The sequence below is a fragment of the Anarhichas minor genome, unplaced genomic scaffold (genome assembly GCF_050575085.1).
Source record: "Anarhichas minor isolate MPS153535 unplaced genomic scaffold, ASM5057508v1 ptg000017l, whole genome shotgun sequence".
NCBI lineage: Eukaryota > Metazoa > Chordata > Actinopteri > Perciformes > Anarhichadidae > Anarhichas > Anarhichas minor.
Genome location: NW_027466463.1, coordinates 20435437 through 20462834, shown reverse-complemented (window position 1 = coordinate 20462834; position 27398 = coordinate 20435437). Strand labels below are relative to the sequence as shown.

The 27398-nt window shown below is 42.4% G+C and overlaps 4 protein-coding genes across 4 annotated transcripts; all 4 read right to left on the bottom strand.

Moving 5' to 3' along the window:
* Positions 1-269: 269 nt before the first annotated feature.
* Positions 270-8238, bottom strand: LOC142951320 (growth factor receptor-bound protein 7-like). Its single transcript, XM_076092817.1, has 8 exons — positions 7999-8238; positions 6092-6313; positions 5050-5176; positions 2505-2661; positions 2246-2404; positions 1416-1581; positions 1222-1315; positions 270-1138 (listed from the first exon to the last, which is right to left on the bottom strand). The coding sequence occupies exons 2-8, from the start codon at positions 6256-6258 to the stop codon at positions 992-994; spliced, it is 1017 nt and encodes a 338-aa protein (XP_075948932.1). The 5' UTR covers positions 6259-6313; positions 7999-8238; the 3' UTR covers positions 270-991.
* Positions 8239-8921: 683 nt separating this feature from the next.
* Positions 8922-16548, bottom strand: LOC142952159 (ADP-ribosylation factor 1). The gene is made up of 5 exons (XM_076094215.1): positions 16390-16548; positions 14377-14534; positions 13775-13885; positions 11434-11558; positions 8922-11071 (listed from the first exon to the last, which is right to left on the bottom strand). The coding sequence occupies exons 2-5, from the start codon at positions 14522-14524 to the stop codon at positions 10910-10912; spliced, it is 546 nt and encodes a 181-aa protein (XP_075950330.1). The 5' UTR covers positions 14525-14534; positions 16390-16548; the 3' UTR covers positions 8922-10909.
* A 2099-nt stretch (positions 16549-18647) lies between these two features.
* LOC142951404 (mitogen-activated protein kinase kinase kinase 14-like) lies at positions 18648-23324 on the bottom strand. Its single transcript, XM_076092914.1, has 8 exons — positions 23117-23324; positions 22573-22736; positions 22323-22473; positions 20851-21402; positions 20137-20243; positions 19940-20060; positions 19748-19848; positions 18648-19253 (listed from the first exon to the last, which is right to left on the bottom strand). Exons 2-8 carry the CDS (start codon positions 22705-22707, stop codon positions 19089-19091), a joined length of 1332 nt encoding a protein of 443 aa, XP_075949029.1. The 5' UTR covers positions 22708-22736; positions 23117-23324; the 3' UTR covers positions 18648-19088.
* Positions 23109-27185, bottom strand: LOC142951319 (uncharacterized). Its single transcript, XM_076092816.1, has 7 exons — positions 26921-27185; positions 26750-26825; positions 25289-26114; positions 24533-24667; positions 24262-24391; positions 24026-24154; positions 23109-23221 (listed from the first exon to the last, which is right to left on the bottom strand). Exons 1-7 carry the CDS (start codon positions 27183-27185, stop codon positions 23109-23111), a joined length of 1674 nt encoding a protein of 557 aa, XP_075948931.1.
* Between the last annotated feature and the right edge of the window lie 213 nt (positions 27186-27398).

Genomic DNA, 27398 nt, shown 5'->3' with positions numbered 1-27398 from the left:
AAATACATCTTCATGATAAAAAGCAAACAGTGCAAATATTCAAAGTAAAAGAAAACAACCACGGATAACAAAAAAGGTCAGAAACACTTGATTTTACAGGTGCGTCATTTCCAAAGAAGTTACCTGGAATGAAATATGTCATTTGGTTTTACTTCGATTTATAATTGTAGACTTAAGGTTTAACGTTGTTCGCTGTACTTTGAAATCGGCAGGAAAATTACACAGGCCTGTAGAATAAAGTGTTACCAAAACAAAAATTAAAAAAATAAAATAAAATAAAAAAAATTGCTTTATTTTCTCCCAGAGCTTTAACCAGATCTTATGGTCTTCCTCAATAAGCGACAAGGTAAAAACCCTCATAAAACCTGTTTGCATTCATATATTTGGTCATTTAAACATCACAAAACGCAGTTCCCTTCACCATCATTGTGCAAATACAGCGATGAAAGTTTTTTCTAAAATCAACACAAAAGATTGTTTTTAAGGCAAAAGTGACAAAAGTCAAAGTACAAAACAGTCAGAGGAGTGAGGAGTTTACATGCTACACGATTGCAACCTGGGTTATTTTAATGATTATAATATCACAATGTAAAATATTAAAGTGTTCATTTCTTTACACCAACTGGAAAAAAAAGAAGCTCAGACTCAGAGCGCCCTCTGGTGGCGACAGTCGCTCAGTGAGATCTGGTGAAAAGAACACAGACGAATCTCATCACACCGTGGCTGTGATGTGGATCCCAATCAAAGTGCACTGCAAGTGTGTCCAACGGGGTGGGGGGGGCTTCGTTAGTTAAAAATAAAAAAGTAAAAATACTAAAGAGGGAGTCCACGTCTCACAAACCCCGAAAATATCACAGACTTCCACAGAATACAGTTTATCAACTGCTTATTAGATATGAACACAATCCGATGCTCAGGTTTTGGACCTGAAGGCGTCCGATTGTGGCCCCCAAAGAGAGTTGTGGGGGGGGGGGGGGGGGGGGGTTGGACCTCATAGAGCCACACAGACACAGGGGTGTTTGAGGCAGACGGGGAGGATGCCCTTGTTGATCTGGTGGAACTCCACCAGCTGCAGGACGTCGATAAAGAGAGTCACGCCGTCGTCCATGGTGTAGTACTTCCTGCCGTCGTCCTCGCACTGCAAGAGACGGTCACAGTTAGGATGCACAGTAAAAAAAGGAGGCGCGTGTTGTTCCTTTAAGAGGACGAACGGGAACTCACAGGGATCACCAGGTAATGTTTGGTCTTCAGCTTGGAACACAGCGAGAGGACGAAGCACTGAGCGTGCTGCTGGCTCTCACGGATCAGGAACATCCTGCACATCAACGCACGTGAATAAGGAACGCAACTATTAAAAAAGATGCATCCTTCAGAGTGTACAAGGTTGCGTTTTTTACTGGATCTCGTCAACTCACCCGTCTACGAGGCCCTGCTTCTCTATCAGTCTCTGCGTCTCCTTTCTGGACACGCGACCATGAAACCAGGGCTGAGACTTGTGGATCGCTGCTAACAGAACAAACATAAAGAGACGGTGAGCGTTTCTCTTTTCTGACACACATCTGGAATAGTGGACAGATGATGCAGTCAGATGTCATATTTAAACATGGGCTCAAAAGCACAGATGTCTCCTTTTCTCAAAAAAAAAAAAGCACGTTTCTTTAACTCATCTCTCCTCGTTTGTGGACTGATGGTTTGGCCGTCGCCATGTTATTTTTTTAACCAGTGAACAGGAGGTGACCATATTAGGACTGAGGAGGAGTGATGTAGAGATGCCATATACGTCTCTGGTAGAGACCTGTCAATCAGCGTGTAGCCCCGCCCTAAAGCATCCCCTGCTTTATGGTCTGTTTGACTCTAAATGGACCATAATGTACTAAATGAACATCATGCTGTATTGAAGAAGACTTGAAACTAGAGATTGAGACCATAAACTCATGTTTACAATGTTTACTGAGGTAATAAATCAAGAGAGAAGTAGAGTCATTTTCTCATAGACTTCTATACAACCAGAGGAGTCGCCCCCTGGTGGTCACTAGAGAGAATGCAGCTTTAACACATGAAGCTTTCCTACTACTGCGGCTTCAGAGCCAAGTTGCATTAATTATATAATAGTTTGTTTGCTGTTCTGACAAAGGCCTTGATTGTACCAGCTGTTGTGATTGCATCTCTAAATGCTTTGAATCAATCGAATCGTAGCTTTCCTAAAGGTGTGTCGCATGAGCAGCCACTTAAAGACGTGTGCGTTACATAGTCGTGTACTGAACAAGAGTCGGGCTGCGTACCATCGGTTTCCTGAAGAACTCGTACTTGGCGTAGTTTTTGCAGAAACTGAACCTCGTGTCTCCTTTGAGTGACCAGGTCGCCTGAAGCTCCAGCACGACCTCGTGGTCCTCCAGACATCTCTCTGAGGGGGGGGGGGGGGGGGGGGACGACACAATGTCTCATGAGCCTTTTGTTTTTGTTTTGGCACCATTTAGTGACGGTTCTCTGTTCAGCAGTCGTACCCAGACCCAGCGTGGGGTGGAGCTCCAGCAGAGCCCAGTTCTGGTGGTCGCTGCAGTGAGCCGTCTGGACCAACATGTGACAAACCTCTCTGGTCGTCGCTCCTCGAGAAACCCACACCGACCTGCTGTGGCTGTCCTCGCCGTACACCTTGATCAGCTGATGGGAAAATATTCATGTATACAGTCAACACCTGTGAAGAACAAGGTGGTTCAAAATGTTTTTACTTCTTTACGCAAGATTATATTAAACGTGTTGCATTCCAAGACGCCGAGTCGTTGACTCTTTGTTCGTTTGATTAAACACTACAGTGAGCAGCTGTTTTAGTAACTTACTGAGACTTTTTGTGCAACTATTTTATACCGACTGCAGCTGGGGCAGTCGCCTTCATCCCCCAAGTGCAGAATGAAATTGTATTTTATTCTTAGCTTTTTTCCTACAGTATGTAAAGCGTTTGTGAATTCAAACGCTTGTTTTTTAAATTCTGAGAAACTGAATAAACGTCGGCTCTGCCAAGAATCTGTCAACCGCAGCGCTGCAAAGTCAGACAGTCGGTGGTTAAAAAGAGAGACGGCTCTTCACACTCTTCCAGACCGTCCCTGAGGAAGTCCAGAGGCGAAGTGAAGTCACAGGTTTGCTGTCGAGTAGAGACACGTTCTGTGTGTGTGATGATCAGATGAACGAGGCTGCTCTGTGCTCTGTGCTCTGGGTTCAGGTTATTTAAGGGTCAGGATGCTTTGTGTGTGTTTTTAAGAGCGTGCTGCCGTCTGACACGTCGACCTCATCCGGCGCCTAAAGACAACAAACCGGCCCGGCCACAACACCAGCCGCCGTCACGTCAGAGAGTCCCGACCGGTCGGACGAGTGTCGACGTCAGTCGGGACAAATTATCCTCGACCGGAGGAGGAACATTCCTCCAGAGGGACAACGTCCGGTCATTCCACTTTGACTTCTGCTTTTACACTAAAGAGGGAAATCTCTCAGATATTATAAAAACACTACAAATAGAAAGATTTAATTTATTATATCAAACTGGTTTTATATCTCTAAATGCTGAGTCACAAACAGAGCAACGCTTTATTAAATAGAGAGGCGAGTGAAGGAACAATAACTTTACTTTAAACTAGTCTAATTAAAAACAACTCTTCTCAGCCCTCGTGGGACGTTTGTTTGTTAACTTCCACTCAGTCCTGATAGAGTCTTTTATTAATGACAATTTTATGTTAAAGAGAAATCCTTAAAAGTGCATTTAGAGTGATTTATTAACATTAACGTAATACAATATTTATGACTACGGAATAAAGAACCATGTCCGTTAGCTTAGAATGAGCTCTTCATCTCTGCATGAGGAGCGACCGCCGTGTTGACGTACACACTTGATTTAAGTGGCATTCAAAACACAATTTGGTTCTTAAAAATGTGATAATATACACAATATCTGTTTTTAGACAATATTTAACCAGATAAGTTGAACTGTGCAAAAGAAAGAGTTTTTGGAGTGTTTTCATATTTTTTTTTACTAGTCAACGAGTCCAAGTTTAAAACGTCAGGGAAATGAGTCGCTCCACGTCTCTATGGTAGCCCAGAAGGGTCAAACCAAACACCGTCTACAGAGAGAGACTTCTTGCATCGTTACATTACCTGCAGGCCACCGTATTCTATATTTAAAGTTCAGTTTGAGGACTATAGTAGTCCAACAGACTATGGTGCATATATTATAAGGACACAATCAGTTTAAAGCCGACTGAAGTTTGAGTAAATCTTCAGACTCTCGTGATTTAAATAAACGGTGACTGGAGGAAATACGTCCCGCCGAGTATCGTTAGGATTTTATACATGCTAGTACTCGTCGATACGGCTCATTGGTTCGGTTCCTTAGCGATTCACTCATCCGTTCTTTTTGATTATATTGTGAGAAAAATGAATTGAAGCTACATGGACAGGTATATAGTGCGACGCTGTAAACAATGAGTTCAGAGTAAACAGCCATCACTGTTCATGTAGAACCACAGGAGAGCGAGCGGGACGACGACACGCTGGAATCAACAGACGTGTTTATCCAAAATAAGGCGGCGGCGCACGGCAACACGGCCGTCAGTCACGGTCACGACCAAACTTCACCCGATGTTTCAGCAAACAGGTCGAGACACATTTAGAGGATCCGGTTGCTGATTCTCCTCAGCTGTCAGACCCGTCAGCTCACGCAGGTGTGATGGGATTAACACAGAAGGCTCAGTAAGTTCATAAACAGCTGGGCACTGTAGTTTTCATCAAACATTTCTCCAAAAAGGAGGGAACAGCACATCTGTAGGGGACTATTTTCAGTGGCGGATGAATACACGTTTGGCTACACAGACAGTTCTTGTAATAAGATGAATTCATTGTTGTTTTTTAGTCTTTTCATGTGATTTTCTGACAGTAAGAATAATAGAATATTGACGGACGTATCCATTCAATGTGGATCTACATTTTGAGAGGAATTAAAGTGTTAAAAACTGAACAGACTTCCTGTGGAGCTCCTGCTCACCAACGAGGCTTTAAACTCACATGCTTGTTGCTGGACGGCGGTGGAAGAGAACCAACGAGCACCGGAGACTTTGAGGGGCTGCACAGCTCCGGAAACGGGTTCGGTATCGACGGCACGGAGTAAGAGAAGGAGTCGACGCCCTTCGCCCTGGAAAAAGATACAGAAACGAACAAAAGAACATTAAAAATGGAGGTCAGCAGAAATCCAAAATTGACAAATGATCTTAATATAAATGTACAATTACAAGCCATTAAAAGACAAGTCTGGTGATGTTCTGTAGCTTCATTAAAAACACACAAACACTCACTAGAGCACTAAATGTGGATTCATCCGCCGCTGAAAATAGTCCCCAACAAACACTCTATTTCCTGCTGTTTGATTATTAACTACAGTGAGCTGCCGTTTAATGAAACTACTGAGCCTTTATTTTAAATATAAAACTATACATTTGTGAGCAGATTTTAAAGTTGTGAGTCGTCAGTGAAGTCCGACAATATCGGTAAACAAAGAGGACATTTGTTTATTCTCATTCCGTGCCTCCTCGTCTCCTCCTTCCTCCGGTTTGTGACCGCACCTCTCAGTGCATTAATCCGCCGCTGAAAATAGTCCCAAACAAATGAACCATTTCTTCCCGTTTGATTAAAAACGACAGTGTTTTTCACATTCTGGGGAAAAGACTGATTGGAGCTCTTCAGTGTATTTAAACTTTCCTAGCAGAACGCTGCATTTTGATACATTGTCATAAAATCAAGCCAGTTTCTAAATAATAATGTTTAATTAGGATGTTTATCTATTTGACAGCATTGCATCGAGGAAACACTGATTTCTTTGTCTTCAGGGCAGAAAACATAAAACTAACTTAAAGGAAGTGAAACTAAAACAAACGTTCTCAGAGAATCTCAGTTTTATTACTCGTGTCTTATCTGGTCGTCTCAACAGAAACTTATTTACACATTGGACGACTTTCGGCCTGAAGTTGAGTCAACATCCAGTTGGAGACGACTATTGACTCATGTCCAGAGTGTGCGTGTGTGTGTGTGTGTGTGTGTGTGTGTGTGTTACCGGTTGACGTTGATGACGATGGGCTGTGAGCGTCTGATGGACGGAGACCGGTCCACTAGAGGAGCCAGAGAGCGAGAGGAGCCCAACAGCACCTCTGCTTCCTCCAACGTCTCCTTCCTCTCCGAGCCCTCGAACACTTCTTTCCAGGGACCTTCCACCTCCATCATGCTGCCCGAGCAGGAAGCAGGAAGAAGTCCGATGATCAGCCTCCAAACCACCAGGCTGAGGAGACACACGGGAGCTTTGTTTACACTGGTGGAGTAACTAAGTACATTTACTCAACTACTGTGTTTAATAAGAGGTGCAGCGGATCAGAAGAGCCACGGATCAGAGCCACGGATCAGCACATAAGAAACAAAAAGGGAATATAACTCTGATATTGCTTTTCTTTTGCTATTTTCCCAAAAGTAATTTCAACCTCTCTGAAGTCAGTAAACTATGAAAAATACTAAACGTTTCCCTTTAACTTGATTTTATAATAATTGATAGTGTTTTATTTCTTCATATAAACACACAATTCAAATGATAAAGAAATAAGAACAACAGTAAATGAAGAATACTTTGTTGTAGTATTTAATCACATGCTGGACTATGTTTTATATTCAAACAACACACAGAGCAGCAGGTGCTTTCATGCTGCATGTGTGTGTGTGTGTAAATCCAGTTTTCGTAATATCTCTCTGGCTCTGCGCCATCAAAAATCTATTTTGGAGACGAAAGTGACTCAGCCGTGTTCTGTTGTGTTAATCTGAATAATATTTATGTGACGCAGTCATTTCATCACTGATGTCATCGTAGTTATCACGACACACACACACACACACACACACACACACACACACACACACACACACACACACACACACACACACACACACACGTTATTGTAGGCAGATGATGAAACTCTGCACTTGTTTGTAGAAACTTAAATCCGACCTACAACCTCCTCGAGGTTTCCTCGAGTGAAGAGCCGACCAGACGGTAATAATCAGTGGAATGTCCCAGATGTCGGGCTGCAGCTAACAATGTAATTACACACTCATCCGATGATTGTGGTTTTTTTGGGGATTAATTATCTCCTTAGCTAATTAAATTAAAATGAAGTTCCCAAAGTGACGTCGTCGTCCGACCAACAGTCCTAAAAACAACAAGTTTAAAGTGAAATAAAAACAGTGAAGAAGAGATTTCTGCTCGATTAAAAGGCTTCAAACAATTAATTAATTATCAAAATGGCCGCTTATGAACTCCAGTGGTCAGACACCTTTCTCTCATATGAGAGTATGATGTCATCACCTGTGATTTATGACTAAATATAAAGAGCTACAGAAATCTATATTTTATTACATAATTCAGTATATATATTTTATATTTATCTGGTGATTATGTTAGTTATAATTTTGTGAAAAATGACCATCTAATGAACTCAATATGATGTGTTTCAGCCCAACACTCCCACAAACAGAGTTTATGTCACAGAAGACGAAGAAAAGCAGCAAATCCTCACAATCCAGAATACCAGTAGAATCTGTACTTTCTCTGCCTGATTAACGGATTTAAAACTAATAATTAACCTACTAAATGGCTGACAACACATTTATTTAGCTTGTTAAAGTCATTAGTGTGATCATAATTAGAGATATGTGGTCCTGATCCAACAGCCCCGCACTATGCAGTATGTAAGTAGGCCGATGATGAGGGTCCTCCTGTATGTGGGTCACCTGAGACATCACACGTGCTGGAGGTCCACCTGAAACCCTCAGTTTATGTTAAGAAATGTTGGATTACTTTGTTTATAATCACCGGCACAAAGATAAATTCGGCTACGTCTCTTCTACTGACTTCACGTTTCGCGGTTAAAGTCCGCCTACACCTGTCTGAAGCAGCTCGTGGAAAGACTCGGAACGTACCTGTGCGGTGAGTGCGGTCCGTCGCGCGGGTTTCAGCTGCCAGCCATCGTGTGAATCACAACCTGTGAACAGGACGCCGTGTCGCTGCTAATGTGCCAACAATTATTACCTGAGTGGAGATGTGGAGATGTGGGCGGGGCCTGTCCGTCAGGTGTGCGCTCTAAACCACGCCCCCTCACCTCACCGAGGCCGTTTGTAGGTCAATGTTTTCAAATGTATGACAGCGTGCGCGTGTACAGCTTCCGGGTTCATGTTCTTTTCAACGTTAGTACATTTAGTACAAGTACTGCACTTTAAGTACAGCTTTGAGGTACTTCTACTTCACTACAGTTCAGAGGCAATATATTGTACTTTCTACTGCACTACATGTTTGACTGCAGGATTATTTCTACACTGTAGTATTCTTACTTTAATTTAAATTCATATATTCATATATATATATATATATATATAAATAAAATCTCATTGTCTCCATCTAGTGGTTGAACTGTTGACAAACTGGTTTTTCTTCACTAGACTAGTTCCACTCTGAAGTTTAATCAGGTTAAATATTTACAGACCTCTGAATACACTTTTGAGGTAACTATAATAATAATAAACTTGACGTTTTATAATCTAGAGGTAATATTTGAGTCTCTGACAGCTTCATGTTTTTCTGGCAGGACGAAGAGAAACGAGTCCTAAATATATTTAGAAACTTAATTGAATTAAATCTATCAGAATGAACTTTTAGTTAATTACCTGAAAAACTCCTGAGTACATTTTTGGACTGAAAGTTTTATTATAAACCACATGAGTCAAAACACAAAAAGAAAGAATAATAATTGATGCAGCCGAGGATGAGAACGTTATTAGTTCTCTTTTGTTCAGCATTGAAGAAATTCATAACTTGTGACTAAAAGAACCCGTTTGACGATGAAGCGTTGGATCAAATCATGTTTATTAATGTGTTCAGGAATCCCCACAGAAACAGTTTACAGGGGAACGTTACAGATTTACAATCAGTCTCATTTTATCAGTCTCCACAGAAGTGACATCTTAACCCTCCGACCCGCTCGCCTCAAACCACCGAGTCCTTCCAGCTCGCCGACGAGACAAACGCGTTGCTCTTTTATTTATTCAGTCATGAAGTAATGCAGCGCTATAATGTGTAGTAGCCGGTCAACGCCAGAGTCACCCGGACCGAGACACCCGGACACGAGACCCCCGGCCCGAGTCACCCGGCCCTCCTCTCCTCCGTGTCTGGACCGTTCAGTTTAAGAGCCTTCATATTTGGTGCCAATCCTTCAACCTCAGAACCAGGACCATCACGCAGCCCGACTGCTTTTCAGATATTTGTTTGTTTTTTAAAGTAAAACTGCCAACCGTGGGCGAGTAAACCCTCTTCAGGCCCTTCCAGGATTCACTACCTTCATATACAGGATTTGTCATACTGCTCAAAAATGCATTTGGTTCAGCAGTCAAAGTACGAGTAGAAATGCTAAAACTAGTTACAGAGAAAACAGAAAAACAAAAACATGTAACATCTCTTCAAGGAATAACGTGAAGCTTTGTGAATGTTTCAGGACGCCTTGTTTTTAAGGATTCATTCTACCGAAGGTCAACTCCAAAAAATCCAATTTAACCGGAGAATTTAATGTTTAGTCCAAAAATTTCACAAGAATATATATATATATATATATATATTCTAATTGTATATATTTATATTTTAATTGTTGGCTTTGTGCTTCAGTCTCACCTGCTGTGGGGGGGGGGAAGGGGGGAGGGGGGAGGGAGGGGAGAAAGGTAGTGTTCATTGCTAAGAACCATTGCTAAGAATAATCTGTTATATTCCAATATAATAATAATAATAATAATAATAATAATAATAAAACAGCATGATTTTCAAATGACACCAGAATGATCGAGGATGGCCGTTTCTTAATTCTTCCTGTTTTTTGCTTTGCTTCGACCTGATACAGGTTAAGATGCAATCTACTGAAGCTCTTACTGGTGGGTTTGAGGTTTCAAAAAAAAAAAAAAAAAAAGGAGGTTTTTAATATGAACATTTAGCATTCAGTCTACATCGGGTGAACGTCTTCTAGTTAACATAGATATATATATATACTACAGGGAGGAGGGAGGAGCTTGCACCCTTGCTCTTTCTTTGCCGTATGAAAACCATGCTTCCTCTGGAGAGTTGGGGGGGGGGGGGGGGGCGTGCAAGACTTGGGAAGGGGGGGGGCAGAGGCTGAGTTTGGTGGATGGAGAGAGGGGCTCAAAAACCAGACTGCTGATTCCACAGGAGGTGTGTAAAAGGCACGCCGGGGTTACTCCCAATCCCAGCCAACATACACAGAGACGCCTTCACACACACGCACTCTCTCTCGCTGAACACACAAGGTACACACACACACACACACACACACACACACACACACACACACACACACACACACACACACACACACACACACACACACACACACACACACACACACACACACACACACACACACACACACACACACACACACACACACACACACACACACACACACACACACACACACACACACACACACACACACACACACACACACACACACACACACACACACACACACACACACACGCACACGCACACGCACACGCACACGCACACACGCCCACACACACAAGCAGCACAGGCTACAGCCCCGAGAGTACTAACGAGGGCAGAAAGCAGGAGGGAGGGAATGAAGGAAGAAAGAAAGAGCTGAGGTTGAAGATTTGGGGGGGGGGGGGGGGGGGGGGGGGGTTTTAGATGGGAGCTAAAGGGTGAAGAGGGGGAGGGGCTTGGGTCCGGTGCTGCCTCTGTGTTGAAACAGAAGAAAATAAACAACAAACAAACAAAAAACAAAATAAATCAAAAATAAAGTGGTGGAATGGATCATTTCTGGTTCTTGAGCTGGTTGGAGAGCCAGTCCAGGCCCTCGTACAGACCGTCCCCGCTGGTGGCGCAGGTGGCCTGGATGTACCAGTTACGCTGGCGGAGGGCGTGCAGGCCCAGCTTGTCTGTGATCTCTGCAGCGTTCATAGCGTTGGGCAGATCCTGGGAGGAGAAGAAGAAGACGACGGTCACGATGCTGCTCACTGATACACACAGAGTCCTGAGACATTTCGACATAGCTCTGTTAGCATTAGCTCCGTTATTTAGCCTAGCAGGACTGTGCTGCTAACAGCTAACGCTAACTAGCTCTCCTCAAGTCCATTTCAACTCAGTGTTGTTGTTAAAATATGTTTAGGTGCGTAGCACTATGCTGCACATGCTCAGTAGAGATCAGGTAGCGAGTGACATCGGAGCGGTGCAGAGACTGATACCCGATCCAGCATGTGAGGCTGTATCGGAGTCACAATAGATTCTCTGTGTCAGCTCTAAAGAGTTATACAGAAGATAGAAAATGTAAACCTCACCTGTTTATTTGCAAAAACGAGCAGCACAGCGTCTCTGAGTTCATCCTCAGCGAGCATTCTGGACAACTCCTCCCTCGCCTCATTCACTCTCTCCCTGTCGTTGCTGTCCACCACAAAGATAAGCCCTGCATGAAAAAACACAGTATATATCCGTATTAGTAGTTAAAAACATAGTATATATATATATCCGTATTTGTAGTTAAAAACACAGTATATATCCGTATTAGTAGTTAAAAACATAGTATATATATATATCCGTATTTGTAGTTAAAAACACAGTATATATCCGTATTAGTAGTTAAAAACACAGTATATATCCGTATTTGTAGTTAAAAACACAGTATATATCCGTATTTGTAGTTAAAAACATAGTATATATCCATATTTGTAGTTAAAAACACAGTATATATCCATATTTGTAGTTAAAAACACAGTATATATCCGTATTTGTAGTTAAAAACACAGTATATATCCATATTTGTAGTTAAAAACACAGTATATATCCGTATTTGTAGTTAAAAACATAGTATATATCCGTATTTGTAGTTAAAAACACAGTATATATCCGTATTTGTAGTTAAAAACATAGTATATATCCGTATTTGTAGTTAAAAACACAGTATATATATATATATAAAAGACAGAAATGTTGAATCATTTTTCTTCTCGCAGATCAAAACCTGTGACTTTGTTCTCTTGATAATTTATTCGGTACAAATTGTTCCTGCTGATTAAAAGTCTCTTTGACTGGAAAACAAAAAAATATGAAAGAGTGCAACACAAAACTCTGGTTCTTATGTGGCAATTACCATAAATAATAAACCAAAATCATTAGAGGATTATTCTCACAAAGCAAATATTTAAACTGCTAAAACTCAGCTCCGGTATCAAGTGTAGAAACCAGCTAATTCAAAATAAGCTCACTCTGTAACTACAGGTCTGTTTAAATTAAAGTCGACAAACACTTGACTTCTTGCATCTGACAGCTTGAGCCGTGACTCTTATAAATGGTGTAAAAGCAGCAGGTTGAGGAAGCAGACACTTTATGCTCTTCCAGGAACTCTCGGAGTGAAACCTGTAAAGTTTCTCGTGAGATTCTTTTGTTGCTATTTGACAAAACGTGAAGCAAGAGAGGATCCAGAGTGAGCTTCCTGGTTTATGAACCAGCACGGTTGGCAAGTGTTTCCTCATCCCGGTAGCTTACTAGAAGAGCAAACACGTTATTATCATTATGGACGAAGTCGTCACACGAACAGCAGCAGCCTGTGAAGGAGTGACACCAGCATCACTGTTGAGTTACAGACCTTTACTGTGATCAAAATATACTAAAATAAACATCAATCCTCAGTGAAAGCATCACGTCTAACACCACAGTTTCTTTTCTGTGTGGCATCAGACTGACCAAACGGTGTCACACTATTATTTAAGGTTTTAACTCTCTAAACTGCTAGAAAACACAAAAAGTATCTCACGTGTTGTCTTTAAAGTTTAAATCAGAAGACCTGCTGCTTCTTTTGGCCAATCAGAGACAGTTAAAGGTCAAAAAGAGACCAAGTAGTCTGGTGTCAGCTGGCAGATATGTTGCCTACATGCCTCCATTAAAGTCAATAAAAGCATACAAAACTCTAATAGTAGAGTCCTTTTCTGTTGTTGCTTATGAGTCTACTTGTGAACGCCATCACAGATTATTATGGCATTAGTAAGGACATGATTTAGCACTTCAAACAAAGAGGGATTTCTTTCCACTTCAGATTGTTTTATTTGAATATCTAGTGAGAGTATTTCCCCAGAAAACTTATCAAAAAAACTTACCAATTTCATATCCTTTAAATCATCTTGTGACCTCTGAGATTAATCTTGGGACCCTGTAAGTGGTCCCAAAACCCATGCTGGGAAACCTGAAGCACCAATATATTCTCTCGTACGGCATGCAGTCTCTGAAACACTTGTTTTTATATTAATGATGCTGTTTCTAACCGTCATCACCAAAGGGACGGATTCACACGTTCAATTTCACACTTGGATGCTCAATGTGTGGACGGTGATGTTTGTCGAGGAGAATGAGGAGAAGCTAAAATATAAAAAGGTGTCTGGGTGGAGCAGCAGGAAACAAACCATTTTAACACTAGCACTAAATACCAGCTCAGTGGAGACTCTACCCGCGTGTTGCATCATCAGAAGGAAACACCCGACAGTGTCTTTACATAATCTGAAGAATTCAATTTCACACAATAAGCCCTCTACAATCTGAACAATGGCGTCTGAGTCATTGGTTGACTAATTGTTGATGCACCACTGAGGCCTCCTGTAGGCCGTGATGTTCTGACTCGGTTCTCCTCACCTTGAGTGTTCTGGAAGTAGTGGCGCCACAGCGGCCTGATTTTGTCCTGACCGCCCACGTCCCACACCGTGAAGCTGATGTTCTTGTATTCTACAGTTTCAACGTTAAAACCTGGACAGAGGGAAGACAAACATGGACGAGTCAGTAAAATGGTAAATAACTTTTGTACGATTGAATGCTGGTGTTCGACATGCCAGGCAATAAAGCACTCAATATCCAAACCCACCAGGTAACCACTTTTATTAATATGAATTAAAATAAAGATCATTTAGACCTCTAGTTCAGAGTAAAGATAAACAACAGGGCTGGGTATCAGTAATCATGTTTCAATGGGTATATAAACTATCAAGTCAAATGACTCGTCAGATTCTTAATCTTGTGTAACTTTTTATCACATAGTTCCTGATTTATGTAATAATTCTAAATCTTTACATTTTTTTTAAAGTACGGTCTAGCAAATAGGGAAGTGTTGGTATCAGTTCGAACCAATAGCAATACAAATATTATAGTACCCAGCCCTATACACAACCAGGTGACAACTCATCAAAAAGACAACACTAAAGAGAGCAAACTCTATTAATAAGAATAAAAGATATGGGTACCAATGGTGGGAATGGTGGTGACTATCTCTCCGAGCTTCAGTTTATATAGGATGGTTGTTTTTCCAGCAGCATCGAGCCCGACCATAAGAATCCTCATCTCCTTCTTGCCAAACAGGCCTTTGAATAAGCTTGTAAATATATTCCCCATGGTGACGAAGCTAGAGCAAAGGAGACAAGGAAACAAGGTTAGGAGAGAAACGTCTGTAGTGTTTCAGGGTAGATGAGGTCAAGAGGAAAGGAAACAAAACTCGACCACCAAGACCAGTCATTGAGACTGGTATAGTGCGTGTGTGTAGAGTTGTTGACAGTGGTGGAATATAACTAACTACACTCCTCAAGTACTGTACTTGTACAAAATTTAAGGTATTTGTAATTACTTGAGTATTTCCATTTCGTGCAACTTTATACTTCTACTCCACTACATTTAGGAGGGAAACATTGTACTTTAAAATGAACTACCCCGTTCTACATAATGACTACTTTTACTTTTCTTACTTGAGGTATATTTCCACGCTGATACTTTAACACTTTTACATACAATATTGAATGCAGGGCTTTTACCCTTAAACTGTAGTATTGTTGTTTACTCAAGTAAAATATCTGAATACTTCTTACACGACTGCAGGTTGATGACAGCCGTGTATTTGGTCGATTAAAGGACGATTTTTATTGAACCAAAAAAAGGTGGAACAATGAAAACAACATAGTGGGAACACAAATGAGATGTTTACTGAAGATAATGGTTAAACCTTTACAGTTAAGAAAGATAGGTAGATAGATAATAGATAGAGAGATACTTCATTAATCCCGCAAGGGTAAATTTGTTCGCTACAGAAGCATTTATGATACAGGTAAGCAATCAAAGTAACAGCCATTATTATTTTGGTTAAATCTTTGCACTACTGTTTAGATAGTTGATTTAATATGATTCTATTTCATTGACTATATTGAGCATTTTTATATTTAATATGTTTCACTCCGTTACTTTGATTGCTTATCTGTATCATAATGCTGCTGTCGTGAACTCATTCAACCAAACTAACAGCTATGAATGGACTAATAAAAGGATTATCTTATACAGCTCCAGTCAGATCAAACAGTCAACAACATGAACCGTTAGATAACGATTCCCGGGGTAACTAGCAGTTATCTAACGGTTCCCTATATTAAATCCACAGCGTGACTTATAATAACGTCGCAAAAATTCACACGAGACTCTTGACTATTTAACAATAAATCACGTGTCCTGGAGCATTGTTAACCCGGATAAACTGGACGGCTAGCTGATCACCAGATAAGAAAAGGCCGGTTTCCAGTAACGTTAGGGGCGCTAGCTAGCTCTTCCAGTAACGGCTCACACATACAGTAACGTTAGGGGCGCTAGCTAGCTAAAAACATCTCGACCTTAGCAAAAAAAAAGGCCGACAATGCAGCTACGTTCATTTTAGACCTCGCGGGTGTACGTGTGGGGAATTGTTGATTATATTACACGTGTTAAATAGCCGACGACAGGTAGCGTAAAGTGCGTTACTACTAAAAACTCGAAGCAGATTACCGCAAAGCTTCACTAAGGGCGGATGCGTTCGGCTTGTTAGCTTACGGATAGCTTGTTAGCTTACGGATAGCTTGTTAGCTTACGGATAGCTTGCAAGCTAGCGGCAGCGACACAATTTTAGCGGACGTTAAAATGGTCGAAAGAGCACCGTCGTTTCAAAACACACGGTGACACATCACCGACACATTTAACGTCGACATGTTTCGAAAAATAAAATTGAAACCGACAGTTGACACCTCTTTTGATTCCGTTGGTTTAATGTAACAGGAACTGCTTTTAGCGAGCTGTGCTAACGTTAGCTTGTCTCGTTAGCTAAATGCCGCGTCACAGTAACGATAAACCACCGTGACGTCAGGTTTGAACGCCAGCGCGAGCGAGCCGTTGGCACACAAGCAAGTCACTCCGTGCGATATGACATTTTTTAGACCGAAAAACAGCGCGTTTGTGCGGGTTATTACCTTTTAGAAAGACAGCTTCTCGATCTTTGCGTTATCTTTTCACTGTCACTCCAAAATGGCGTCTTGCGCAACCCAGGGAGACACCGGCGTACGGGTGCCGCTTCCCACTATCAAACCTGCTCCAATCACAGTTTCCCACTATCAAACCTGCTCCAATCACAGTGCAGGTGGTGTATCCTTAAAACCCGCCCTCTGTTGTCCCGCTGTCCAATCACAGCGTCGGGTGATCAATGGCGTGCTCATTGCACAAAATGTCGAGGAAGTGAACCGACACTCGAATATACTCAAGTTTCAGACACAACATCCACGATTTAAGAGCTGTCAATGATACTTTGAGTCCGTTTTCTTGTATGTGATCATAACTGCAACTTGAGAACATGTTACATCACCAAATACACCATAGGGCCCTGTGGTGTATTGGTGTATTGTATTTAGGTTAGAAACAATCCAGGCCAAAGGTATGTGGACGGGTGAGGCTGGGCCCCATAGATTAATAACACAATAGACTATATGTGCCTCCAACTGTGTGGCAACAGCTCATCTCTTATCCTGTTTCAACATGTGTTCATGCACACTGACATACAGCGCTGTTAAGAAAATGGTCTGCCCAGTTTATTTTTCCCAGTTTGATGTGGAAGAACTTGACCGGCATGATCTCAACCCCATCAGTGGTATACTTACCTCTCAGAGGGAAATATTGTACTTTTTACTACATTTGTCTGAGAGCTTTAGTTTCTTCTAGATTACAGTTTTTAATCTCCTTCCTGTTCAGGTAAAACCTTGTGATATTGGGCTGTATAGTAAAAATTAACTTGACTTCAAACTTTTAATGCACAACTAAAATAAGTCCTTTCTTCTTGTTCAGTCATCCATTATGCTCTGTGTTGACATACTGCAATAGCTGAGCTACTGGACACCTGCTGAAAGTCAACAAAGACGCCTTTAGACTAAGGTGGCCTCGAGTCGCTGTGGACCATGAGATCAGGATTCTTTGTGTTTTTTAGTTTCAGGTCAGAAGGATTCTAACCCTCACATAAATAATCACGTTTGAGAATTGGAGAAATGGTGACGTTGAGGCCATAAAGAGAAGTAAGAGTAAAACTGTGCAGCCGGGCTTGGTGAAAGAAGGTGGGCCCTGTTTAAATATTAACTGTAGGAGCTGCTTGACCTCCACATTCCTCAGACAGCATTTAAAAGTGAGAAAAACAAAACAGATCTTTAGAAATACTATGTGTATGTGTCCAAATCCACCAAAAAACATTTTGACCAGACACCAAAAATCAAGTCTTAATTTAAAAAAGACATTTTTCACATTTGAAGCATTTTATTAACAGTATTTTCTGCAAATATTATTTCCCATGTTGGTGTAAATGTTGTTGCAAAGCTTTCCCCACACAGGACTAAAACCCTGGCGGGTAAATACAGATTTATTTACATATTCAGGCCAAAGATAGTATAATTTAAATATATTGAGTATAACAAAGTTGAATATAAACACCCTTCAGTGTCCTAAAATAGAAAAAACATATTCCAGACATGACCTCAGTCCTCTCTGGTGGCTGAGCCGCTGTAATAATTCATGCAAAATGCCCCAAAAACCACCAGTTGTGCCTCCGTATTGTGACTTTAGATGAAATGTCTTAAAAGCAGGAGTCTGAGTCATGTGATGCAGTCACATGAACTTTCTTTGTGCTGGTTTCTTTATTAGCGTTGTAAACGTTTCTGTAGGTCTGAATGTTTCAGGACACGATGAAGGAATGAAGGAAGTCAGCGACTGAAAAACAAGCCTCGGAGCTCATTTGTTTTATTAAGATATAAAATGTCAGTAACGTTCATGTATTAAAGTCTCGAGGGCTCGTGTATCATTACAGTTATTCGTTGTTTTATTATTCATTGTTCTAAACGGCATTTAAAAAGGGCACCAAGAAACATGACACACTTCTCCAGATTACAGAGGAAACAAAGAAGTAACAGACAGGATAAGATGCAAATATAGAAAGAAAATCACGTTTACAAATAGAAAATCAGCTTTAAAACCACATCTCAAAATGATTTATATAAATAATAATGTATATATATATATACATATATATACATATATGTATATATATATATATATATATATATATATATATATATATATATATACATATATGTATATATATATATATATATATATATATATATATATATATATATATATATATACACATACATACACACATATACACACAAACTGTCCCAGGGAGGAGAGGGAGGAGAGTCGAGATGGAAGCTAAGCTAACACAGCTAGGACCTGAGGCTACTCCACTACCCAGCATGCATCTGGCTGTCTGAAAGCAGCGGGAGGTCGGTGTCTGTTGAGCCCACATCTTCACAGAGACCTGGATCCATCGAGGTCCAGGATGAAGCTGCAGGACTCTGGTGGACCAGAGGAGCTGGACTCTGTGTTCACATCATGACGCTTGGTGCTCAAACAGTCACAGTTGACGGACAATTTTGAGTTTTTAGTGTGAAGATGTCGGCCATATTATCTGCTCAGAGAACGGTTTTGTTGCTGCTATTTATATTATTTAATATATTTATATTTATACTACTAGTCATATCAGCAGCACATCTACACATTTTTAAGTCCATGTGTCTTCAGATCAATTAATGACAAAATTAGTGCAAAAATAATTTAAAAAAAATTGTCCGTCTCATTCTCGAAGTTCCAGCTTTCCGTCGGTGACTCTCCACCTCCAGCGCTGACATCTGTCCGGAGCGGGAACGCAGCGCAGCCACAGACACGGCTCTCTGATCTCTTGCTCAAAGGACACCGTCTTCCTGTCCAGCGTCTCCAGCGTGAAGGCTTTCCCCGGGATCTGCCGATGACAGACGAGATTTTGGGAATCAACTCTCACCGCTGACTGAAATGTGTGTCTTAGTATTGAAAAGGGTCAGATTCATAATTTTGTTTATTTATTGTTTGATCAGACGGTTGCAGATTTAAATCCAAACGTTGCCAGTTTTAGATCACTTTGGCTTCTTCCTAGTTTTGTAGAAATACTTTGTATTATTGATGCTGTTTCTAACCGTCATCACCAAAGGGACGGATTCACACGTTCAATTTCACACTTGGATGCTCAATGTGTGGACGGGGATGTTTGCTGCAGCTGGATGTTTGTCTGGTGCGTTCCAGGAAAACGAGGAGAAGCTAAAGCAAAAAGGTGTCTGGGTGGAGCTGCTCAATCAGCTGAAATCACATCAGAATTCTGCAGGAAACAAATCATTTTAACACTAGAACCAAATACCAGTTCAGTTGACAAACCCAGCTGGATACCTGGAGACTATCATTCAAACAATCAATGTCTCTTACCTGATCGCTGATTCCTATCGCAACATGTCCCACTTTGACCTGCCGACGTTCCCGGATCCTCAGGCACTCTCCCTGGACGTTCTCAATCCAGATGTCAACACCTGGAACGTCAGAGCAGTGAATAACAATAAAAAGACAACAACCCAGAGGTCGACCGGCGTGTAACTGAGTGGTACGGTCCTGATGTCTCACCCTCGAAGCAGTACGAGGACGGCTGATTGGCCGAGGCCAACCACTCCAAGTGTCCGTCTGCCTGACTGTTGCAGGAGGAGAAGACTCCAGAGCTCAGATCATCAGACGAGTGATCGGACTCCTTCAAACAGAGAGAACGTTTAGTTTTTTTTAGGGTTTTGTTGTTTCCACACCGGCATCGATAAACACACACACACCTTCTCTGAGGCATCCAACTGTGACGTGTCCGAGCAGCTGAAGCAGGACGGAGGGTCATCTCGGGGTTCAGGGGACGGGGTCTGGATTGTGGTGCCGATAGCTACCTCTAGTGAGAGACAACACATCAGCTGTTTAGTACCAAGCAACATGCTGTCCATCCTATTAAAGGACAACGCCGGTGTTTTGACAGGTTTCAGTGCATTTACTACAAACCAGGTGTACTTTCAAATCAATCCATACTACAATGAATGTGCTATAGACGTATCGGCTTGTTTGTTTCATTGACATATTAGAGTCAAAGGTTTTTACAGAGGGAATTTTAGATATCTCTTTGTATCACTCCATAGATCAGAAAAAGCTCTAAAATGTTTTATAAATCTGACTATGAGTGAACAAACCCCTCTGTGTTAACCTTCAGAACATAGAGAGGAATTTTATGGTTTTGTTAGCAGCGGCTAGCAGCAGAGATGAGCTACAGGTGACAGATGTCTGCCACTTGTTTCTAACTCCACACTCTACTCCAGATTTTCTTTTTTTCATTTTAAAACTTGTAGTCTTCAGCCACGAACAACAACTTCCCCTTTAAGACTGAGTCTCTGTTCCTCATGCAACACAGGAACAAGCTCTGTAATCACTGTGAAACTCAGTATCCTAATAAAATGTGGTTGCATCAGATGACGTGAGGAGATTCTGGAAGAGTTTGACTGACTCACCGTCTTGGAGGTATTCCAGCTCCGGCTCTGATCCCCATGAATTGTCGTTTGTCTGTTGGCCTTTTTGCAGCAGAGGGAAAATGCCTCGGAGAGCTCGGAGATACTCTGTGGACACGGAGGAGTCCCACTCTTCTTCGTCCTCTTCCTCTTCATCTACTTCCTCCTCCCAATCCCCCTCGTAGTCCCTGTCACCTTTCAGCCACTTTTCCTGAACTTGTTCCTCCTCCGCCATGTAAATATCCACCTCTGAATCAGAATCGGTGTCCCAGTCTTTTCCGTTGGCAGAGTAATCATCCTGCAGCGATTTTGGCCGGGACTCCCATTCCCTGGTTGAGGAGTCTGTCTCCACCTCAGAGTCTTGGTCTGAGTCGCCATCTCTCCAGTCCTCGTCCACTGCTGTAGTCCTCCAGGGACTCACCCAGTACATCGTGGCTGATGGTTTAGTTGGGTTGATCCCAGGTGACAAAGAGCAGGGGGTGTCCTCACTCAGGCTCTGGTCACTCTGCAGCTTCTCACAGGCACTTTTGACGGACCAGGGACTCAGACCTCCAACTGTGGAGCAAATTTATAGACCTCAGTGATTTAGATAATGTCACAACAGCAGTAAGGTAGTTGAGAATGAGAATTGTTTTGGTTGTCGCACTATTTTCATACCTAAAAAACAAACAATTCTGAGATTATCACGTCTCAAAAAAAGGGTTTTGGAGTGCCTCAGGGCTCAATCCTGGGTCCCATTTTAATTTCCCTATACCATGTTATTTGCTGCCATGGTGTCTCCTTTAATTGGTCTGTTGAGAACATCCAGCTGTACCTTCCATACCAACCCACAGACCTTGGTATGCTTCACTTAAATGTGTGGCTGATGTCAAATCTGAATGGCAAACAATTTTCTTCAATGAAATCCGGATAAGAGAGACACTCTAACTGTGGGTCCTCAGTGTATTTCTGTACTCAGCTTGTTGTCTTGTTTCTATCAATTAAGGAATATTGCAAAGGCTCCACCTACCTGTAAACTCCTGTTCATGTGTTTATTTTGGCGCGTCTTAATTAGTGCAAATCAGAAAAGAGTTGGGATCACACTACATCTATATTAACCTCTTTACATGTCTGTGGTTTGTTTTAGAATATAGATTTAAAATTTGTACTGCTAACTTTTACAGGTTTGCATGACCAGACACCTTGATATTCCATATAACCATGAATATTGTTGTTATTATTCTGCTGTGGTTTTCTGTTGTGGTTGTTAAGTAATTTGCAATTTTTTGTTTCCTATTTGAAGCATTTTATAATATTGTTCCAGTATTGCTTGATATTGCTTGATATTGGTTCCTCCACTAAGAGGTTTATGTTTTTTTTTTCATTAGGATTACGGAAAAACTACGAGCACGATTTTCATTGGTCAAGGATAAAGGTAAAAAAAGGAATAAATAAATGACATTATAAGATGATTCTTGAACATGTAACACATCGACCTGCTCTGAGGGCCTTGGTGGTTTTCCTCCGGAGCTCCTTTGCCGATGCTCGTCTCTCAGGGTCTTTCTGGAGTCCGGCCCTGAACACTTTGGCCGTGAAGTTGTTGCAGTTGGACGGCACCTCCCACAGAGGAGGAGGCTCGTTGACAATCTGACAAACACAGATGGACATAAAAAACGTGAGAAACCCTCAGTGCAGTTTGAGGGGTGGAAACACCCCACTTTCCACTGAAAGGTGAAGAAGACTCACCTGGAGACACAGAGGATGGGAGTAGTAGCGTATCCATGGGTGGCATCCGTTGAGCATGTGCAGGAGCATACAGCAGCTGCTCCACACGTCCGCCTTGGCACACAGTCGATCCCCTCGAGCCACCTCGGGGGCCATGTGGGTCTCTGTGCCGGGGAAGGCGGCTCCTACATCGACAATTCATCTTAATCTCTCTGGTTTTTTAACTCTTAATTACCTTGTCTTGGTGATAATGCTCCTATTGTTTGTATACATGTTGACATGGCTTACACATTTCTGAGGCTGTAGGAGCGTTGCACCGCCATGTTTCTACAGTAGCCCAGAAGGGACAAACCAAACACTGACTCTAGAGAGAGACTTTTGATGTTTTTAGGTCAGCTGAAGGCCACCGTAGTTCTCCAACACGCTTAGAGAGGGAGGACTGAGCAGAGGGTTCGCTAGATGCCACTAAATCCTACATTTAAAGTCTAGCAATGTGATCAAAACATATCAATATCTAATGTAAAGTTTGCCACAGTGTATTGCCGACTTGTCAGACTTCACTCACCCCTGAATGCGTTGGTGCTCCATCCGTTGTCATCTAAAGTCTCTGAGAGACCAAAGTCACAGAGGAACGTGTCTCTGCAGTCTGCAGACAGCAGTACGTTGTCAACTGGAATGAAATCAACACATAGGATTTAGTGGGACAGCTCGTTTTCATCATGAAAGAGTTGAGTGAGAAATCAGGAGGCTGTCAGAGCGACGGGTTCACGGGGGGGTCAGAGCGTCTGGAGGTAAAGGAGCTTCGTCTTCCTTCATGGAGATCTGATTTGATGAGACGGGTTAATTTGATGTTTGTTGGCTGAGTGAGCCCCTTCCTCTTTAATCCTCTCAGCGGGGGATTACTGAGGGTTTAGGGGGTGAGGTGTCAGTTCAGGATTAGGTATCGACACTGGGGACGAGATCTGACAGCGGAACCAGCAGCTCTACTGAGCTCCCTCCTTCTACCACTGCTGATAACATCAAATCTACGACTGTGAGGCCTCACAACACACTAAGCAAGCTGAATCCAAACGTACGTATAGCAACAATAAAGAAGTTCCTTCAGAAGACTGCATGTACACAGAAACCAGGAATAGCAACATTTTGGGGTCTGTAAAAATAAAAGACAATTATTTTTAACTTGCAATTGTCACTAAAATGTCTTTTGAAAGATTACTAATGCCTTATAGTTTTCATCATTCAAACTGCAAAACATCTATTCACAGATCAAATGGAATGAGTGGACCCCCTTTAGACACATTTAAACTAGTGTCTTTTGTGAGAACCTGGATTAAAGACCCCTCGATTAACTTAAAGTATTAAGTAACATAAAATAAAAATACTCAAATACAAGTTCCTCAGAAAATGCCCTGTGTAAATGGGATCTGTTGCTCAAAACAAGTAAAAATGTATATCCAAACTATCAAGAACACACCTTTGACGTCCAGGTGAAGGACCTTTCTGTGGTGCAGGTGCTCTAGTGCCCCCAGTGACTGGTGGAGGTAGTGCAGGGCCAAATCCTCAGGGAGGGAGTTCATCTCTTTTAGAAGCTGGGCCAAACATGCTGAAGAAGTGTTGGACACATCTTTACATTTTAACACTGTGGGCGATTATACTGTCCACAACATGCAGTATTTGTGTTATTTATTGTCAGGACTGAAGAAAGTTTACCTGGCTTCAGGTTCATGAAGAGCACAATGTTGAGGCCCTCCCTCACGGCCCCAAAGAGCTCCACAACACGGGGAGAGTTGAGAGCGCTCCACGTGCTCACCTCCTCGCTGCTGAAGTGACTCACTGGTATCTGAGATCAGCGGACAACAATGTGCTTCGGTCACTTTTTAATTCAATCACCATTTTGGCGTTGAGGAGCAGGAGACTTTAGGGTGGTGCACATCTGGATCTTTTTGTTTTGTTTAAAATGACTCACTCTTTCTTGGCTTACCCTCTTGGCAGCACATTTGAATCCAGTCCTTTTGTCCCGGACACAGAAGACGTCGCCGTACGAGCCGTTCTGTATGTGATGAAGGACGCAGTACTCCTCTCCCTCCCTGTACTGACAGCTGCTGGGCTGAAGTTGCTGAAGGATACAAAAAAAAAAAAAGCACACAATGAAAAGTGTAAACGACAGAAGGGCAAAACAACACACAATCAGGAAGCATTTGGCCCACAAGCAGTGAAACAGTGCAGTTCTTAAGTACAATGTTGAGGTACTTTAAAGCCGCTTTAATCAAAAATAGATACAAACATATGAATCGAATCACTGTTTGTAATGTGAAAGAGGTTGTTCATGGAGACAAATCCATAGACTCAGTTTCACTCACAACTATGAAGCCTTTTAGCATATTTAAGAGCTTTCTTTTGGTTTCTACGGCCCTAAATATTAACTTTTTATTGTCTTGCTCAGCAGCAAACAGACTCAGTTAGAGACTAGCTCGTGAACACATCTCGGTCTCTGCTTCTTCAACCTTTAATGTGTCTCTTGTGAGTTACCAAAGACCTTTATCAAAGTGTCATTGCTGAACCCCTTTCAAAATAAAACTTTTTCCACCACTGTTGTGACGTCTCTGATTGCGGCCTCGTTAAAGTGCATGGTTGAAACTTTTACAGTGTTGGGTGTTGGTAGATTATGTTGGGGTTAAGGCATATGTAGGCATAGTAATATCAGACAGTGCTAATAAAGTGGATGTAAAGGTCTCACATGATGAAATATGAGTCCTTCATTGACAGGTGTGCTGCTCTCCCAGTCGTTCAGAGTCTGTTTGTTCAAATCTCTAAAGAAAGGTGAAACAAAGAGCTTTGGCAGCCGCGTCACTCTGCCTCTCAGGCCGCCCAAAACCGTGTCAATATCACTCATGTCATCCACACCAAAGGCACACTGGGATGCATTCACAGTGCTGGGGGTGGAGTTGGATTCTGAAACTCCCAGCAGGTTTCGAACACACCCTGTAGAGTCTGAATCCCACTCTGCATGAGAGGAAGAGGTAAAACCAGACACCTGCATCAGGTCAAAGGCTAAATTTGACATTCTGTCTTCAACTCCCAAACTACCAGGCGCTTGTGTGCCGTCCTCTGTGGCGCAGGACGAGTCTGACTCGCTTTCGTGAGTGTAAACAGACTCAGAGTCCCGATCCAGGCTGCAATCGGAGTCTGAGCCTCCTTTGTCGTCTGTATCCACTGATCTGTAACAGTCCTCTGATGGTGACATATCCTCTACTCCTCTCACACACACATCTGCACCGCCTTTGTGTACGCAGGAGTCTCCATGGCTGCAGTCAGTAAACTGAGGAGGAGGCGGTATGATCTCGGCCGAGGATGTTGTCGTCTCTTTGCTCGCCGACTTCAGCCAATCAATCTCCTGCACCCACAGACCCTGGATGATTGGAGGTTGCTCCCCGTCCCCCTGGCTCTGTCTTCTGGTTTTCCTTCGTTGTTTCCTCTGGAGGTGATGGAGTGGGAGGTTGGCCGCCACATCAGAGTTCTCGTCCTCCGTGTCACTCAGGAGGGCAGTTTCCACGCTGAGAGACCTGCAATTTAGACGATATACGACAGGTTCAGGGTACTAACCTAGCGGAAAAGTGAAGTTAATGCGGAAGTGTCTTAAAGCTGCATTCTCTCTAGTGTCCACCAGGGGGCGACTCCTCTGGTTGTATAGAAGTCTATGAGAAAATGACTCTACTTCTCTCTTGATTTATTACCTCAGTAAACATTGTAAACATGAGTTTATGGTCTCAATCTCTAGTTTCAAGTCTTCTTCAATACAGCATGATGTTCATTTAGTACATTATGGTCCATTTAGAGTCAAACAGACCATAAAGCAGGGGATGCTTTAGGGCGGGGCTACATTTTGATTGACAGGTCTCTACTAGAGACATATACAGCGTCTCTATGTCACTCCTCCTCAGTCCAAATATGGTCACTTCCTGTTCACTGGTTGCAAAAAAGCCAGGACACCTCGCAAAACTCAAGGCTTCGAAACATCAGTCCACAAACCAATGAGTGATGTCACAATGTCCACTTCTTGTACACAGTCTATGTTACTAACTGAAGCTCTTATTCAAATCCTACTCACGAGGCCTTCAACATGTTTGTGTTCTCACAGGTGTAGTATTTCTTGTGAGACATACTGATGATGATGTGGATTGTATATATTGTGAGGTACCTGTGCTTTTTGAGCAGCTGAGATCTTGAGTAAGGGCACTGTGTGTTGGTGGGGCTGAACTCCTGAAAGTCTTCTCCTGGAACAGAGACATGTTCAGCTGTAACTTTATAGAAACTAGAATTACCAGCCTCATTGAGGTCTTTCCCATTCAACATTCATTGATCCACGTACTCTCTGCCTGTGCGACGATGGAGACGCAGGGGTTCTCCTCGGTCGCGTTGCGCCCCTCGGCGACCACGTGATTGGCCGTGCCGCGCTGCATCACCCGACTCAGATGAGGGCCGATGGCCTGGACCAGCGAGTCCTTCTCCTCCTCGCACCCATGGCTGTTGTCCTCTTTGCCGAGAAAGGAGAGTTCGGATCCTCCGGTCACGATGACGAACGGGGTGTTGGAGTTGAACATCCGCGGTATGGCCATCTCTCTGTCGCTGTGCATCTACGCTGTGAGAACTGGAAGAGAGGACGGACAATAAACACATCAGTACAGACAAACTGCTGTGTAAAAATCACCTTAAATGTGGGGACGTTTTGAACTTTTGAACGTGGAAATCTGAGCCAAAACACAGAAAGATGTTACGGGACAAAAGTCATGACTTTAATTCATGAAGACTCAACATCGTGGAACCAGGCGGCAACCTCGGATTCTGCG

Bases quoted from the DNA above. Each gene is read 5' to 3' on its own strand.
- LOC142951320 (XM_076092817.1), bottom strand. From the start codon at position 6,258: ATGATGGAGGTGGAAGGTCCCTGGAAAGAAGTGTTCGAGGGCTCGGAG. The intron at 5,177-6,091 runs GTAACACACACA...ATCTTTTTCCAG, and splicing joins ATCGTCATCAACGTCAACCG to GGCGAAGGGCGTCGACTCCT. The intron at 1,139-1,221 runs GTGAGTTCCCGT...CGTCTCTTGCAG, and splicing joins AACATTACCTGGTGATCCCT to TGCGAGGACGACGGCAGGAA.
- LOC142952159 (XM_076094215.1), bottom strand. From the start codon at position 14,524: ATGGGGAATATATTTACAAGCTTATTCAAAGGCCTGTTTGGCAAGAAG. The intron at 13,886-14,376 runs GTACCCATATCT...CCCTCTGTCCAG, and splicing joins CACCACCATTCCCACCATTG to GTTTTAACGTTGAAACTGTA. The intron at 11,559-13,774 runs GTGAGGAGAACC...TTTTTCATGCAG, and splicing joins CTACTTCCAGAACACTCAAG to GGCTTATCTTTGTGGTGGAC.
- LOC142951404 (XM_076092914.1), bottom strand. From the start codon at position 22,707: ATGGCCCCCGAGGTGGCTCGAGGGGATCGACTGTGTGCCAAGGCGGAC. The intron at 22,474-22,572 runs GTGAGTCTTCTT...TGTGTTTGTCAG, and splicing joins CCCATCCTCTGTGTCTCCAG to ATTGTCAACGAGCCTCCTCC. The intron at 20,244-20,850 runs GTGAGTCAGTCA...GTCTCTCACTAG, and splicing joins GCTGGAATACCTCCAAGACG to AGGTAGCTATCGGCACCACA.
- LOC142951319 (XM_076092816.1), bottom strand. From the start codon at position 27,185: ATGCACAGCGACAGAGAGATGGCCATACCGCGGATGTTCAACTCCAAC. The intron at 26,115-26,749 runs GTACCTCACAAT...TCTAAATTGCAG, and splicing joins CAGCTGCTCAAAAAGCACAG to GTCTCTCAGCGTGGAAACTG. The intron at 24,155-24,261 runs GTAAACTTTCTT...ACACTTCTTCAG, and splicing joins CTTCATGAACCTGAAGCCAG to CATGTTTGGCCCAGCTTCTA.